The 17,260-nt window shown below is 41.7% G+C and overlaps 1 protein-coding gene across 2 annotated transcripts in view; it reads right to left on the bottom strand.

Moving 5' to 3' along the window:
- Window positions 1-17,260, bottom strand: part of fmn2b (formin 2b) — a 583,001-nt gene that overhangs the window by 99,227 nt on the left and 466,514 nt on the right. For both annotated transcript variants that reach the window (XM_085980275.1, XM_085980276.1), the window contains exon 16: window positions 9,915-9,966. In XM_085980275.1, coding sequence (XP_085836401.1) covers window positions 9,915-9,966 — 52 coding nt within the window. The remainder of the gene's footprint in view (window positions 1-9,914; window positions 9,967-17,260) is intronic.

Here is a 17,260-nt window from a genome sequence, read left to right as displayed (position 1 = left end):
CAGTGTAAAAGCCCACAGAAAGTCTGTGGGCAAGGGCAAGTGCCATTTGTTTGCCGCCGAGAGCAAAATCCGTGCTGTTATATCCATCCATTTCTTCTTTTTCCAGAAATGCATAGATCAATTTGGTCAATTCCTAACTGTCTTGGAGCCTCTTCTTTTCTCAACTGGTCCTCATAGCAAACTCAGAAGTTCTGTGTTTGCTTCTGCACTCTTTCAAGTTCAAATGTGAAATGTAAACAAATAAATAAATGAGAAAAATGGACCTTGAAAGACCATACTAAGGATATGTAAAAAGTAAAACCCAACAAGCTCTCAACCAAAGTAGCTAAACAAGGTCAACAAAAAGTGAGGAATGATATTCATAATAAAGGTAGTTGTGGATAATTAAAGTAAGCATTAGTAGAGATAAGAGGCATTGCAAAGATTGATTATGTTTAACAAGGGTTTTTTTTTTCTTAACCTATTTCCATAGACGACAGCTTTTTATTAATTTTTTTAAGATAGACCTATTATGTTCTATATTAAATAGGTCCTTTAGGGGATGAGTGGTGTGGAATTATTAGAAAATCAGAAAGTAGCAACAGTATTCAACTGAAGGCTCAGTATTTTAATACTAATAGCAGTAAGAGGACAATCAAAAAAGAGGTGGGAACTTTAAAAGCTGTAAATGAGGTTGAAACACAGGATGCACATTAGAAAGTTAAGAGTTTGGGCTGTCTAAATCCATCTTCTAAAATCAGCAAAAATATTAAGATGAATGATTTGTGTTTGGAACAAAACTGTTGCTAATAGGCAACATCACACAGATAGGCCGAAGGATAGTTGCTTTTGGAAATGGAAAAGATATCATACTGGTGCAGTAGGTGATGCCCTGATGTCGGGGTCGTGCTATACCTGACAATGGACTTGATACAAACAACAACAACAACGTATTTATATCGTGCATTTAACATAGTGAAACGTCGATGTCGTGAAGCTCCAGCACGATTTGGACAGGTTGGGTGATTGGGCAGAAACATGGCAAATGCACTATAATGTGGATAAATGTGAGGTTATCCACTTTGGTGGCAAAAACAGGAAGGCAGATTATTATTTGAATGGCAATAGATTGGGAGAAGGGGAAGTGCAAAGAGACCTGGGTGTTCTTGTGCACCAGTCGCTGAAGGTAAGCATGCAGGTGCAGCAGGCGGTTAAGAAGGCAAATGGTATGTTGGCCTTCATAGCAAGAGGGTTCGAGTACAAGAACAAGGATGTCTTGCTGCAGTTGTACAGGGCCTTGGTGAGACCGCACCTTGAGTATTGTGTGCAGTTTTGGTCGCCTTACCTGAGGAAGGACGCTCTTGTCATGGAAGGAGTGCAGCGAAGATTCACCAGGCTGATACCTGGGATGGCAGGAATGACGTATGAGGAGAGATTGTGTCGATTGGGCTTATACTCACTGGAGTTTAGAAGATTGAGAGGGGATCTCATCGAAACCTATAAAATTCTGTCAGGCCTGGACAGACTAGATGCAGGAAGGATGTTTCTGATGGCCGGGGAGTCCAGAACCAGGGGTCATAGTCTAAGGATAAGGGGTAAGCCATTTAGGACTGAAATGGAGGAGGAATTTCTTCACCCAGAGAGTGGTGAACCTGTGGAATTCTCTGCCACAGAGGGCGGTGGAGGCCAGTTCATTAAGTATATTCAAGAAAGAGTTGGATATATTTCTTAAGGCTAAAGGGATCAAGGGATATGGGGAGAAGGCAGGGACCAGGTACTGAATTTGGATGATCAGCCATGATCTCATTGAATGGCGGAGCAGGCTCAAAGGGCCGAATGGCCTACTCCTGCTCCTATCTTCTATGTTTCTATGTCCCAAGGTGCTTCACAGGAGTATTAAGACAAAAAACATTTCAAGCTGCTTGAAACTTATTGTGCCAACATCCTTCACCTTGATGAGCACAAAGAATTGCTGCGATTAAGGATGTCTGAAGATTATCAAAAAGTGAGAATCGATAAGCCACACTCCTTTAATCATTCATTCCACAAGTTAGTCTCAAATAAAATAACCTAAAGTTTTTTTTTTTTTTTTTTTTTTTTTTTGAGAGTAGATTTCTAAACTGTACAACTGCGAAACATTGCCTAAAGTGGAAAACAAGCAGTAATCTGAGCATTTAAAAGATTAATGAGCATATGCCAGAGAACATAGTGCTCTGGTCAGATCATACCTGGAATATTGCATCCAGTTCTGGTTACTAAGAAATGATAGAGATATTCAAGCAGAGTAGGTAGTGCAGAAAATAGCCTCAAGGCCGATTCGTCAGTGGTCAGAATCACATAGAAAGACTAGGGGCTTTTTGGCTTGGGTAGGAAATATCCGGGAGGTAATCTTAGAGGTATACCAGATTGTTACAGGCTATTAAAAAGTTAAGCCAGAATATTACTTTCAATTAAATTGTGGGATTAGAACGAAGTTCAACTTAGTAAAAGGTAATTTTAGGACTGATGTCAAGAAATTCATCTTCACAAAGAGTGATCAACATGTAGAATTAATTTCCTGATAGTGTGAAGGATGCAAAAACCCATTTAAGAAACAACTAGCTGCTACAATGGATGGACATTAGCATCACTCTGGATGGATGGATGTCATGAGTGCAGTAGTGTACTGGTTGTGATGAAATATGTCATCAGCCCCTGTGTTTTACCTGCATTGTATTGTGTGTACCGCCCCCTTTTCCCCTATTGTGTGTATTGGCTCCGCCCCTGTCTTTTGTCATATAAAGGTCTCAAGAACTGTATGAGTCATTCTGCCAGACGAATCCGATGTGGAATGACGTGCAATGTTCTTAGCGATTAAAAGCCTTCAGTTGAATCCTTTAACTTCTTGTCTTTGAATTATTGATGGCACATCACTGGTTATGTTACCAGACTAGTAATCCAGAGAATGCAAGTTCAAATCTCACCATGGCATATTGAGAATTTGAATTTAGCCAACAAAAAAAATCTGGAAACCAAAGCTGATGCAGTTCCACAGTAACTTGGTTGATGCTGAACTGCCCGCTGAAATGGCCCAGCAAGCCATCCAGTTGTATCAAATCAACTTAAAGAAGGACTGCAGTCAAACAAAGTTAGCCCACTTCCACCTTCTCAACTAGGGATGGGCAATAAATGCCAGCGATACCCACATCCCGAGAACGAATAAGACAATAAAAAAGTGAAAGGCCCTCATCTGTAATTATTTTGTGACAACCTTACTAAAAGAATCTACATTTTCATGGTGACATACCAAAGTGACGCACATAATTCTTAAGCATACATTTGATCTTATTACTTATAACTTTATGGATAACAGAAAGGCAATTCAAACCAGAGTGAAATCTCTCCATGCTCAGCTCTTGTCCTCTACTTATTTTGAAAGCAGAAGCATTGCCTTTCTTCAGTGTTTATAGTATATAAAAAGAACACAAAACAGACTTACAAGGTCTCTGAGCCACAAGGATAAAGATAATGCTCTTTAATAAGGTTTAAAAGGGATTCGTTTAAAAACAATTTTAAGTAATTTGATTTCTTTTTGGTTTGGCCATCAGAATCACTGCTTGAATCTCAGCAACCATCATACCTTATTAGTTCTCATTTTCAGCACTTTGGTTAAAGTTCAAAGCAGAATTGATCCAAAACACAAGTTCAATGTAGATAATTATCATATAATAATTATACAATACAATGGACGACCTGCAGCAAGTTGGAAGGCAGAGATTCAAATGGCAAGTTATGATATGTACTGCCAGAACAGTATGGCAGGAGAACACAGACGGATAGGGATTCTTTTCCCCTAAATTACATCCCGCCTTACAAGCATACATTTAGGTTTTACTTGATTATTGTGTGTAATGCACACCGAGGACAGTAGAGGCAATTAAGACATAGGGGAGGAGGCAATTAAAAAAACATTAAGGATTAAAGGATCATGTCTGGAACTGTTGCAAATTCAATCCTCTTTTTCTAACATGAAGAAAATAAAATAAAATATAAACAAAGTGATCATTGGGGAGTTTTCATAATTCTATGTTCTGTAGCTTATAGTCTGAAAAGATTGAGAGAGAAAATATACTGATGCTGTTCATGTAATTATCCTACTACAGCAAGCAAACATTGCAATTTGGCTAACTTCATAACTTCTTTTCATTTTCAGTGAGGATTTTGTGAGATGATACTGAATTACATTAGGGACATAAACTGCTCCATTTCCAACCCAAGACTTGTCCTTCAGCAAAGCAGCAGCAATTTTTCCCCTTGAGTAACAAGAATAATATTTAGGTACTGAAAGTTATTGAAGTCAGTAAGCCCACCCTTCTTGACTGATCAACCTCTCTTCTCACTCTATCCCACAATTTCTTGTCTCGCCACAAGCATGTCTAATTGCTCCCTGTACCCATTTGTACTGTCCACTTTAATGGTTTTCCTTGGTAACTTTTTTTTATACATGTTCCATTTCTCTCTGGGCATTGCAAAATCCAAACTCCTTTTATAATCTCACACTTCTCACTGATATTTTTTTTAAATTTTCCACATGATTTTTATTTCAGAATGTCTTTCCAACATCTTGAAACATTACCAACATTTTCGCCTTCAAACTAATCCAATTGTTCTTCAACTATCTGCTCTTGCTTATTCCATCAGTGACCATGTGGCTAACACCACAACAATTGCCCACAAGGAGCATCCCAGAGGCTTAGGCCCCGATTTTAACTCCAGGTGGATTCCCCGCTCAGGCCCGAGGTAAAATTACAGTCGGGTCTCAATGATGTCATCAGACTGCAACATGCATATGTAAAGGAGGACCCTGTTGGCTCCGGGCATGTGCCCTTGCTGCCTGCTCAGGAGAGCTGGTTAAAATTGCAGACGTTGCAATCATGGCGGCTTTCGGGCAGGTAAGAGCCAGGGCGATTTTAACTGCCCTCCCGCCAGGTTTCTGCTGAGCGAGTAGGTTTAAAATCACCGCCTGTCAGCATCATATAAATCTCTGTTCATCTACCACCCCAACCTGCTGTGCTATTCATAGCCCAGTGGCCTCTTAAATTATCTATTTGGACATTTTAACCATTTACCAGAGTGAATTCATGGGAACGAAAATTGGAAAATTATCAGTTGTTGCATCCCAATAAAAACCACCGTCTTCAACAGTCAGAACATTCCTGTTCCAAATTCAATCTGGACACCATATTTTGAATGAGGTGGGTCGAAACGAGGGGAGGCAGTGGGGGGGGAGGAATAGAAATGAGCATTTTACTGCAGTGAACGATCTGTATTAATGAGCTCAGGTGTTGGTGCTTGATCATTCTGGCTCAAATACATAGAAAGTAACATTGGATAGCCCTCATGCTTTCTGTATTTGAGAATTGCGCTTTTAAAAAAAAACTTGCTTCTTCCTTACCAAAGTAACCCCATAAAGAGTTTTTTTTTTAAATACATAAAATTTCCCCCACCCAGGAACAAACAAAGAAAAACAGTTAGAGTCACAACTGTTGTACCCATCTACAGTAGTTTGTCTGATCTCCTTCGCATTGTAATGGAGCCATGCAAAACATTTGTGATAAATCTTCAACATATTAACCATGGAGCCAGTAGGACAGCTGCCGACTGATCTATCATGGTTATCTGATTTTTAACCCAGCCATTTCATGTATTCATTCTGTTTGAACTGTCTATGCTACAGCATACAAAGTACAAATTTCCTCTGAAGGCTCACTCTGATTAGCTCAGTGTCTCAATCTTTCTCTCTCCTTTCTCTACCCTCCTCTCCAATATTTATATAGCTATGTTTTTTCTTAAACTATTCCTTATTATATTTCACCCTTGTCCCTCATCTCATGAAGGCAGATTAATGCAACAGGCAAGGAATGGTGGGAGACCAGAGGATTGGGAAATTTTTAAAAACCAGCAAAGGATGACTAAAAAGAGAGAGATGAATTATGAGAGTAAACTAGCAAAAAACATTAAAACAGATAGTAAGAGCTTCTACACGAATATGAAAAGGAAGAGGGTAGCTAAAGTAAACGTTGGTCCCTTAGAGGATGAGACTGGGGAATGGGGAAATGGCAGAGACTCTGAACAAATATTTTGTATCTGTCTTCACGGTAGAAGACACTAGCAACATCCCAATAAAGGATAATCAAGGGGCCACAGGGAGGGGGGAACTAAAGACAATCACCATCACTAAGGAAATAATACTTGGTAAAATAATGGGACTAAAAGATGACAAGTCCCCTGGACCAGATGGCCTGCATCCCAGGGTCTTAAAAGAAGTGGCTGCAGAGATAGTGGATGCATTGGTTGCAATATACCAAAATTCCCTGGACTCTGGAGAGGTCCAAGCGGATTGGAAAACCGCAAATGTAACACCCCTACTTAAGAAAGGAGGGAGACAGAAAGCAGGAAACTGTAGACCAGTTAGCCTAACATCTGTCGTTGGGAAAATGCTGGAGTCCTTCATTAAGGAAGCAGTAGCAGGGCATTTGGAAAATCATAATGCAGTCAAGCAGAGTCGGCGTGGTTTTATGAAAGGGAAATCATGTTTAACAAACTTGGAGTTCTTTGAGGAAGTAATGAGCAGGGTGGACAAAGGTAAACCAGTGGATGTGGTGTATTTAGATTTTCCAGAAGGCATTCGATAAGGTGCCACATAAAAGGTTACTGCATAAGAACTCACGTAATTGGGGGTAATATATTAGCATAAAGAGAGAATTGGCTGCCTAGCAGAAAGTCAGGATAAATGGGTCATTTTCCGGTTGGCAAACGATAACTAGTGGGGTTCCACAGGGATCGGTGCTGGGGCCTCAACTGTTTACAATCTACATTAATGACTTGAATGAAGGGACCGAGTGTAATGTAGCCAAGTTTGCAGATGATACAAAGATGGGTGGGAAAGCAAGTTGTGCAGAGGACTCAAAGAACCTGCAAAGGGATACAGACAGGCTAAGTGAGTGGGCAAACATTTGGCAGATGGGGTATAATGTGGCAAAGTGCAAGGTTATCCACTTTGGCAGGAAAAAAAGAAAAGCAAATTATTTAAATGGAGAGAGATTACAAAATGCTACAGTTCAGAGGGACCTGGGGGTCCTTGTGCATGAAACACAAAAAGTTGGCATGCAAGTACAGCAAGTAATCAAAAAGGCAAATGGAATATTGACCTTTATTTCAAAGGGGTTGGAATATAAACAGGGAAGTCCTGCTACAACTGTACAGGGTATTGGCGAGACCACACCTTGAGTACTGCGTACAGTTTTGGTCTCCTTATTTAAAGGAAGGATATACTTGCATTGGAGGCAGTTCAGAGACGATTCACTAGGTTAATTCCAGAGATGAGGGGGTTGACTTATGAGGAAAGGTTGAGCAGGCTGGGCCTATACTCATTGGAATTTAGAAGAATGAGAGGTGATCTTATTGAAACATAAGATACAGAGGGGGCTCGACAAGGTAAATGCAGAGAGGATGTTTCCCCTCGTGGGGAAATCTAGAATGCGGGGGCACAGTTTTAGAATAAAGGATCGCCCTTTTAGAACTGAGATGAGGAGGAATTTCTTCTCTCAAGAGGGTCATAAATCTGTGGAATTCTCTGCCCCAGGGAGCTGTGGAGGCTGGGTCATTAAATACATTCAAGGTGGAGATAGGCACATTTTTGCAAGATAAGGGAGTGAAGGGTTATGGGGAGCGGGCGGGGAAGTGGCTTTGAGCCCCAGATCAGCCATGATCTTATTGAATGGCGGAGCAGGCTTGAGGGGCCAAGTGGCCTATTCTTGCTCCTAGTTCTTATGTTATGAATGTACAGGCAGTAACTCCCTGGCATTTACCATGCCCAAGTGGCTACTTAGAACATCAGATTAAATTAGTGCCAACCAGCTACTTGATCTTGGAGGGCATTAAATGTTGAAAGCCTTGGCTCAGTGGAAGCACTTTCAATTGAGTCAGATGGTTGTGGGTTCAAGTCCCACTCCATAGACTTGAGCACATAATCAAGTCCATTGGAGGTGCCGTTTAACTGAGACCCCGTTTGCCTCAGGTGGACGTAAAAGACCCCATGGCACTATTCGAAGAGCAGGGGAGTTCTCTCCGGTGTCCTGGCCAATATTTATCCCTCAACCAAAGTCACTGAAACAGATTCTCATTGTTGTTTGCTGCTGCGTTTCCCTACATTACAACAGTGATTATACTTCGAAAGTACTTCATTGGTTGTAACGCGCTTTGGGACTTCGTGAATGGCGCTACATAAATGTAAGCTTTTCTTTCCTTCATACTTTACGTCCTAATACAATGACCTCACACAGCAACTGCACATGCTACCAGCAGGGGAGAGTGGAAGGCAGTGGATGGTAATGAGGAGCAGGAAGCTCTTTTTGGGATGATGAGACCCCCCCCCCAAATCAACATTCTGCCTCAAATTTGCTAACGGCACAGATCCTCCCCCCCCCTAATAGCTCAGTGAGTTTAACCTAGTGAGTAACTGAGTAACGCAAACCAGGGAGATACTGTCTTCAGTTTCTTCTGAATTACTTGTTTCTCAACCAAGGTAGTGATAAGAGTGCTAGGGTTAGAGAAATAAAAATAAAACCAGCAGGGTACTCACGCTTTAACACTATTCCATAAGCCCTGCTGGAAATGCACATATGAGAATAGGGTCAGGGTCAGGCTCAGCTGTAATGTAGTCCCTCCTCCCTGGCCAGGTTAAATAATCTGCCAACACTCACTGTCAAGACTTAAATGAATAATGGCCACTTGAGCAAAGTACCAGAAGATGTCTGCACTCCAAAGAGGGGAAAGGGGAACAGATTGGTTGGTGAGGAATAAAAGAAAAAAAAGAACCATCACAGACCTGGTACTGAACACAGGATCCATTTGTTTATTAGATGGGTCTTACCATAAAATTAATTGACAGAGGATTCATCTCCAGTACCAGCCTTGTGCAATAGTTGCCATCAACCACTTTATCTCAGTTCATTCTTGCAGTTCGCCTCTGCCTCAAACTGTTTGCAAGTGGGGCTTTACAAGGACTCAATGGGTACATGCGTTGTGTGGTGTGTTATTGAGTGTAACAGACCAGGGTGGCCCCATGTCAAATCTTTGGTCTGTTCTGAGTTAGTGAATGTCAGGCAGGGGACAACATTTGACTTCAGCTGCGTTAACTGGGCAGCAAAGCATGTGAACGGACATCAGGCCAAGACAGAATCGGGATTGGTAGTGAAGTCCCCATGGCCTAATAGCAGGGTAACACTTCACGATGTAGGCTCGCCTAGTAAGAAATGGGTGGAGAGTGAAGTATCGGAGGATTGCCAGCACCTGTGGCATGTTATCCCATTGTAAGGAGAAGAGAAAAAAGAAACTTGAGAGGGGAGGAGGGAGGAAGGAGGAAGGCAAACAGACCGCCTGAATGCTATAACTTCATATAATTTCAATTGACATGTCCAACTTGTGTCTTTCCACAATGCAGTTCAATTAAGTCCAAAAAAATGTGAACTAATTTTCATCCCAACCTTCATTCATTGAAGCACAATATTACCACGTTCGGGAATGTTGCCATCAACAACCAAGTCTTCCAAGATAAATAGCACCAGTGTTTGAACTAAAAGTTGATATGATCTTCAAAGCAATTAGCAAATCTTGGATGCAGCACAAGACAAGAATTTCATTTTGGATATCTGATGTACAATAAATGATACAGGGAAAGAATAGTCTCCCTGATCCCTTACACCTGCAAACCCATGTAAACTTTGACACAATAAACATCAGTTAATAGGCACTCATTAATAAGAGCATGTTTTTCCAGATACCAATTCATTCTTGATATATTCTGAAGTTGCTTCTGAACAGCACATTGATGGAGAATATTTTGCTTACGTAAGGGGCTTTCTACTTTATGATCAGAAGTTTGAAAAAATTACCTTTTGTGAGTTCCAGACAAGAAAGCTTCCTTAGATTCTTGATCAATCTTTGCTGTGAATCAAAAAAAAGGCAGCAATTAATGCCACGGTCACAAAGTCAACTCTAAATACTTTCAAATTTGAGCAATTTATATTTAAAAAATCTGTGGCATTTACTCTAATTTTGAAAATTAAATTGCGGTTAACTTTGACTCAAAGAAAATCGTCGAGAATAGGGTCAGAGAACCTCGGGCACAAAATCAACAAATAAAATGGGGGAAGAACAAACTTTCCTGTGCTGGATCTTCTAAGTTTTAGAAGCTTAATCATTAAGCGCCAGTTTAAACACCCTGTGCAAAATAAGACATATTATTACATTTTGAGAATCTCTTCAGAAAGCCAATGAAAAACCAATTGCTGGCTATTCATTCTGTTCAATGGACAATTCTTCCCTTCTTCTTAGGCAGTCCCTCGGAACCGAGGATGACTTGCTTCCACACTAAAAATGAGTTTGCAGGTGACTGATGAGTCCAATGCGGGACCTACAGTCTCTGTCACATGTGGGGGCAGACGTGCGCTCCTTGCGCTTGCTCCCGGCGAAGAGACTCGAGGTGTTCGGCGCCTTCCCAGATGCTTCTCCTCCACTTTGTGCGGTCTTGGGCCAGGGATTCCCAGGTGTCGGTGGGGATGTTACACTTTTTCCAAGGAGACTTTGAGGGTGTCCTTGAAGCCTTTCCTCTGCCCACCTGAGGCTCTCTTGCCATGCCGGAGCTCCGAGTAGATCGCTTGTTTTGGGAGTCTATCAGGCATGTGGACAATGTGACCCGTCCATCAGAGCTGATTGAGCGTGGTCAAAGCTTTGATGCTGGGGATGTTGGCCTGAGCAAGAACACTGACATTGGTGCGCCTATCCTGCCAATGGATTTGCAGGATCTTGCAGAGGCAGCGTTGGTGGTACCTCTCCAGTGCTTTGAGGTGCCTGCTGCACATGGTCCATGTCTCTGAGGCATACAGCAGGGCGGGTATCACTGCTGCTCTGCAGACCATGAGCTTAGTGCCGGGTTTGAGGTCCTGGTCTTCAAACACTCTCTTCCTCAGGCGACCGAAGACTGCACTGGCACACTGAAGGCGGTGTTGGACTTCATCGTCGACGTCTGCCCTTGTTGAGAGTAGGCTCCCGGGGTATGGAAAGTGGTCCACGTTATCCAAGGCCTTGTCATAGATTTTGATAATTGGGGGGGGGGGGGGGGGGGGGGGGCAGTACTGTGTGGCTGGGGCAGGTTGGTAGAGGACCTTTGTCTCACGGATGTTTAGTGTAAGGCCCATGCTCTCGTACGCTTCGGTGAAGGTGTCGACGATAGTTTGGAGTTCGACCTCAGAGTGGGCGCAAACGCAAGCGTCATCTGCATACTGTAATTCGACGACGGAGGATGGGACGACCTTGGATCTGGACTGGAGGCAACGGAGGTTGAACAGTTTCCCGTTTGCTCTGTAAATTAGCTCCACTCCAGTGGGGAGCTTACTGAAGGTGAGATGGAGCATTGCAGCAAGGAAGATCGAGAAGAGCTTTGGTGCGATGACAATTATTAATGTTTCAGTAGAGAACTGGAGGTTTTAATAAAAGTTGATCTAGTGTAATGTACAAACACGCTGATTTATTTTCTTAGAAATATCAATTCCTTTTAATACAAGGCAAACAAACACCAATTGGAATGTCAAACTTGAAATTATTTTATCCTACCAAAGATGGCCAAGTTGCATTCATTTAAGTGCATTAACAGCATCATCCTGCCTGCTGAGTCCCAGGTTTCACAACGGCCCAAACAAAGTTGATGAAAGCTTCTTCTCTCTCTGATGGTCTGAAGGATCCAAAGTCACATCAACCCAGGGCAGTCCCATACAAATTCTCAGTAGTTATGTGTACACCGTGCAAAACTGCTCACAATTCAGAACTAGATTGCTAATCTCGCTCAAAGAATGCTGCAAGAACAGCTCGCGTGGTTAGCGGAGAATTCACACTGGAATAGCCGAAGGTACCATTCTGGATTGATGATCATACATATTGCTTAAGAAGCATAGAATGAATTTATTCTAATTCCTGGTTATGCTTTTCCTGCTTTTTGAGTCATCAATGTTGACAGTAAACAGCCAAAATGGAACAAAAAAAGTGTTCTATTCCCAGGCCTGCATTCAGTAGGAGTAATGCATCAGATCATGACTCACACCTCAGGATTGAAATCTCTTGCTAATGGCTCCCCCATTTCCCATTGTACAGATGGAATAGAAAAGGCCCCATCAACTTCAGCACTGTGGGAAACCTTTATAAGATGCTGGTCTTAAATGCATGTGTGTATAAAATATCAATATTTTCAACAGGAAGCAAAAGGACAATCATATTTGCTATCAAATGAGTAAAATCCAATATATTAAATTAAAATTTATTACATGCTATAAAAACACAAGGTTAGAGAGTATATTGTGATATTGCGGAGATATAAAGCCAATTCCATTGCAAAACTCTGGAACAAATGTGTACAATCTTTCAACAAACCATAGAAGAACTGTCAAAAATGTAAACCAAGCAATAGGTTAACCTAAAACTCATAATAGAATCATGGAATGATAATGCACAGAAGGAGGCCATTCGGCCCATCATGTCTGTGCTGCTGTTTGAAAGGGCGATCCAATTATTCCCACTCCCCTGCTCTTTCCCTATAGACCTGCAAATGTTTCCCCTTCAAATATTTATCCAATTCCCTTTTGAAAGTTATTACTGAATCTGCTTCCGCCACCCTTCAGGCAGCGCATTCCAGATCATCACACCTCGCTGCAAACATTTTTTCCCCCTCATGTCGCCTCTGGTTCTTTTGTCAATGACCTTAAATCTGTGTCCTCTGATTACCAAGTCTTCTGCCACTGAAAACAGCTTCCCCTTATTTACCCTATCTGAATTGTTCATGATGATGAACACTTCTAGCAAATCTCCCCTTAACCTTTCCTGCTCCAAGGAGGAAAAACCCAGTTTCTCTAGTCTCTCCCCGTAACTGAAGTCTTTCCCTGGTACCATTCTAGTAAATCTCCTCTGCACCCTCTCCAAGTTCCTGACATCCTTCCTAAAGTGTGGTGCCCAGAATTGAACACAGTACTTCAGCTGTGGCTTAACCAGTGTTTTATAAAGCTTTAGCACAACTTCCATGCTTTTGAACTCCATTCCTCTATTTATAAAGCCAAGGATCCCGTATGTCTTTTTAACAGTCTTCTCAACTTGTCCTGCCCACTTCAAAGACTTGTGTACGTACACCCCCAGGTCTCGATGTTCCTGTACCCCATTTAAAATTATACCATTTTGTTTATATTACGTCGCCCCACGCTTCCGACCAAAATGAATCACTTCACACTTCTCTGCGTTAAATTTCATCTGCCATGTGCCTGCTTATCATATGCTTTAAAAACATGAAAAATTCTTCAAAATAGTTACTGGGAAATTGACATTTAATTATTATAGGACATATTGTAGCAAATGCACAAATTCACAAAGAACAGTAAAACTGTTTTTTTTTTAAAAAGGGGGAGAGACAAGGAATAGTTACTCTTAACCCCTTACTATATGTACTAGATAATACGGATTTGATTTATAATTTTATAACTGGAAAATTCACAAAAAGGAACTCCCACAATTTCATTCAAGACAAAAAAATATTTGCAGCGATTCCATCCACCTGTGCAAACAGGTGGGGCCTTGGTTTAATCTCATCTGAAAGACGCCATCCTGACAATGCAGGACTCCCTCAGTACTGCGATGAACTGTCAGTAAAAGTCATATTGGGTGATTCCACAATCCCAATGGGGAACTCTGCTCTGAGCCCACCTTGAAAAATTACTGGCTTCCCAATCTCGATTTCCGGTGATGCGCACTCGGGATGTGCCAGCCCCCCATCTGGGAGCACCGGATTCCGCAATCACCCAGACAAATTCCTAACAAGTCAGACCAAAGCCATTAAACAAGGGAGCTGAGCAATGAGCCAAGATGTGTGAAACCTCACTCAGTAGTATTTCTAAATTAATCTAATGCTTCTGTTCAGTAGAAACCACAGTGCTCATAAATGTGAGATTCTGTTGATACAACAGCTTTTAGAAATAGAAACAGGCCGTTAGAACCAGGGGACACACTTCTTTTTCAGATGTCAACTCTACCTTCAGTCCTTCTCTTTCCAGAAACCCCTTGAATTGTCTTTTTAACCCACGTATACAGTCCACCCCAACTGTCTGTCCTGGCAGCTCATTGCACAGCTATTGCCTTTTGGGTGGGAAAAAGTTCCACCTGACTTCACTTTCCCACTCACTTACTAATTTTTTTTTTTTTTTTTTTTTAAACTTGTGCCTCCAGTTATTTGGTTTTCTGGCAGCATCTTTCTGTGGGGTATTTGTAGTTCATATTTCGACAAGCTTAGCGGTACTTGTAGCAGCAGGCTTTATAACCCATTAAAATGCCTAAAAAATGTTCCCAGTTCTAATGTGCTTGCTGGAGGATGTTTGCATGTTCTAGATAGCTGACCACAGCTGTAATAGTCGGCTGCAGCAGCAGGCTGAGGTATCGCCTTGTGCCACCGGCCCAATTAAGTGACCAAAGTTATTTCTTTAAATAGAAGGGCTGTGGGTCCCTTGGACATGCAGTAACACTTCTGCACAGGACTACCATAGAACGCTGCAATGCAATTGCTGTACATGACAAAACAAATCACTTTGGACCGGGGACCAAGTAAATATTAAAATGATCTTCGAGTTAAATAGAAAGGAATTAAAAAAGACGCACACACGGTTCAAACACACTGGGCCCGATTTTCCCCTCTTACGTTAGAGGGATGAATGCTAAATTTTGTTTCGCCAGATAGCAATTTATTTGATTAGCATGTGGTTGAGGAAGCAGAGAGATTTTTTTAACATCAGTGCATAGCTAGTGAAATTAAAGACAACAAATTCAACCAATCTGGGCTTCATTCAGTCAGCAGGAGTAAAAGACACATGAAATAACTCCAAACACTGCACAAGACTGGCTGGCATTCCACCTGGTGGATAACCTGGTATTGCAGCACTTTCAGTAAACTTTAATAGCAAGAAGTTAGGAGTAAGTATCTGTCTGCATGTGGCATGTTTCTTTGGGTCCCACTGCCCCCACAACTTGACTGTTACAAACAGCTATACAGTGTTAATATCCACCTAAAAAGAAGCAATTTGGAGGCTTGCATTTGTAAAGGTGTCAGTGTTGGCTCAGTGGTAACACTCTTCCCTTTGAACCAGAACATCCTTTTCCAAGCCCCACTCCAGAGACTGGAACATATAATCTAGGCTGACGTTTCCGTACACTACTGAGGGAGTGCCACATTGTCGGGGATGCTGTCTTTCAAATGAGATGTTAAACAGTCTGCCTGTTCAGGTGGTAGTCAAGGAACGAAGACAAACTTGCATTAATATTGCACCTTTCACCATCTCAGGACATCCCAAAGCGCTTTACAGTCAGTGAAGTATTTTTGAAGTATAGTCACTGATGCAACATACGAAATGCAGTAGCCAATTTGCGCACAGCCAGGCCCCACAAACAGCAGTGAATTGACTGGCTAGATCATCTATTTTAGGTGTTGGTTGAGGGATAAATGTTGGTCAGCACATCAGGAGAACTGCCCTGCTCTCTGATACAAAGATCCCAAGGCACAAATCATAGAAACGGGTGCTCTCTTGGTGTCACTCAACAAAAAAATGACAACGGATTATCTGGTCATTAATCTCATTGCTGTTGGTGGGACCTTGTGAGCAAATTAAGCTGCAGTGTTTACCTACAATATAACGTTGACTGCACTTCAGAAGTAATCCATTGGCTGTGAGGACATGAAAGGCACTGTAGAAATGCAAAGTCTTCCTTCCTTCGTAAATGCATTCAATAAAGAAACAGAACATTCTCCCCCCACCCACCCCGCCATCGACGGAGGAAGCCCATTAAGTCAGGTAGAGTTAAAAATAAAGCAAAAGCAAATGGAGTAGTGGTTCGTTTTATGATCAGTTCCTCACAGTGGAAAGCTAAAAGTAGCAAGAGTGTGTCATTTCTAGTTACATTTTTTGTTGTTCATGGAACACAAAAGAAAATGCTGGATCACTCAGCAGGGGTACGGTTAGGCGAGAAATTCAACCTCCGCCTACAAAAAAAAGCATTCCTTCCCTTTAAAATTTCACAGCAAGTCAGATAACCTGCCAGCTCTGGTGGTTCGATTTAGGTTTGAGGCAAACCTTCAGGTCTTAGACTGTGGGAAACAACAGTAAGTGACCTTGGAGACTAACGAGAGCACTGAACCATGCCAGTAGGCGTATAGAAGATGAATGCACCAGTGATAAAATCAATAACAATGAAACATGAAAATGATAAAGAATTCTACAAAAGGTATACTTTTTTTTAAATATAGATTATAAAACACATTAGGCCACAACTTTGAGCCTCATCAGGTTATGAAGAGAGATGAGGGCTTGGCCAGAAGAAAGCTTTGTATTGGGCTTCTTTCAAAGAATGAGAAAAAAGTTGTCCAGATTAGATTGTTGGTAAATGGTCTACGACTCTATTTTTATATAGCGTCTTCACAACAACTGGACGTCCCAAAGTGCTTTACAGCCAATGAAGTACTTTTTGAAGTGTAGTCACTGTTGTAAAGTAGGAAACGCGGCAGCCAATTTGTGCACAGCAAGTTGCCACAAACAGCAATGTGACAACGACCAGATAATCTGTTTTTTTGTTATGTTGATCGAGGGATAAATAATTGGCCAGGACACCGGGGATAACTCCCCTGCTCTTCTTCAAAATAGTGCCATGGGATCTTTTATGTCTACCTAATGTCCCATCCGAAAGACAGCACCTCCGACAGTGCAGCACTCCCTCAGTACTCAACTGGAGTGTCAGTCTAGATTTTTGTGCTCAAGCCTCCGGAGTGGGACTTGAACCCACAACCTTCTGACTTGGAGAAGAGAGTGCTGCCCATTGAGCCACGGCTGACACTCAAGACAAGCAAGACTCAATTTTTGACATGAACAAGAGATGGGCATAGGCATAACCCAATAGATATGTTTAACCAACCATAGGAATGAAATTCATTGACCCTGCATGCTGATATAGGTGCCAGTAAAGTGGTGATTTTAAAATCACAGGAGATTTTTTTTAAATCACAAGAATCTACAGATTTCAAAGATGACCTAAACTTACGCAGACGAGATTGAAGTTACGCAAAAGAATTTGAATAAAAAGACATCTCTATGAAGATCCTCTCATTTTGCGAAATACCATAGAGTCTTCCTCTACTACTTCACCTTATGTCCATATCCTTCCCAGA

Source organism: Somniosus microcephalus, chromosome 3 (genome assembly GCF_052327205.1).
Source record: "Somniosus microcephalus isolate GS21.2 chromosome 3, FLI_Smic_1.0, whole genome shotgun sequence".
Classification (NCBI taxonomy): Eukaryota; Metazoa; Chordata; class Chondrichthyes; order Squaliformes; family Somniosidae; genus Somniosus; species Somniosus microcephalus.
The sequence above is the reverse complement of the archived record's forward strand: the minus strand, read 5'-3'. Positions and strand labels throughout refer to the sequence as shown.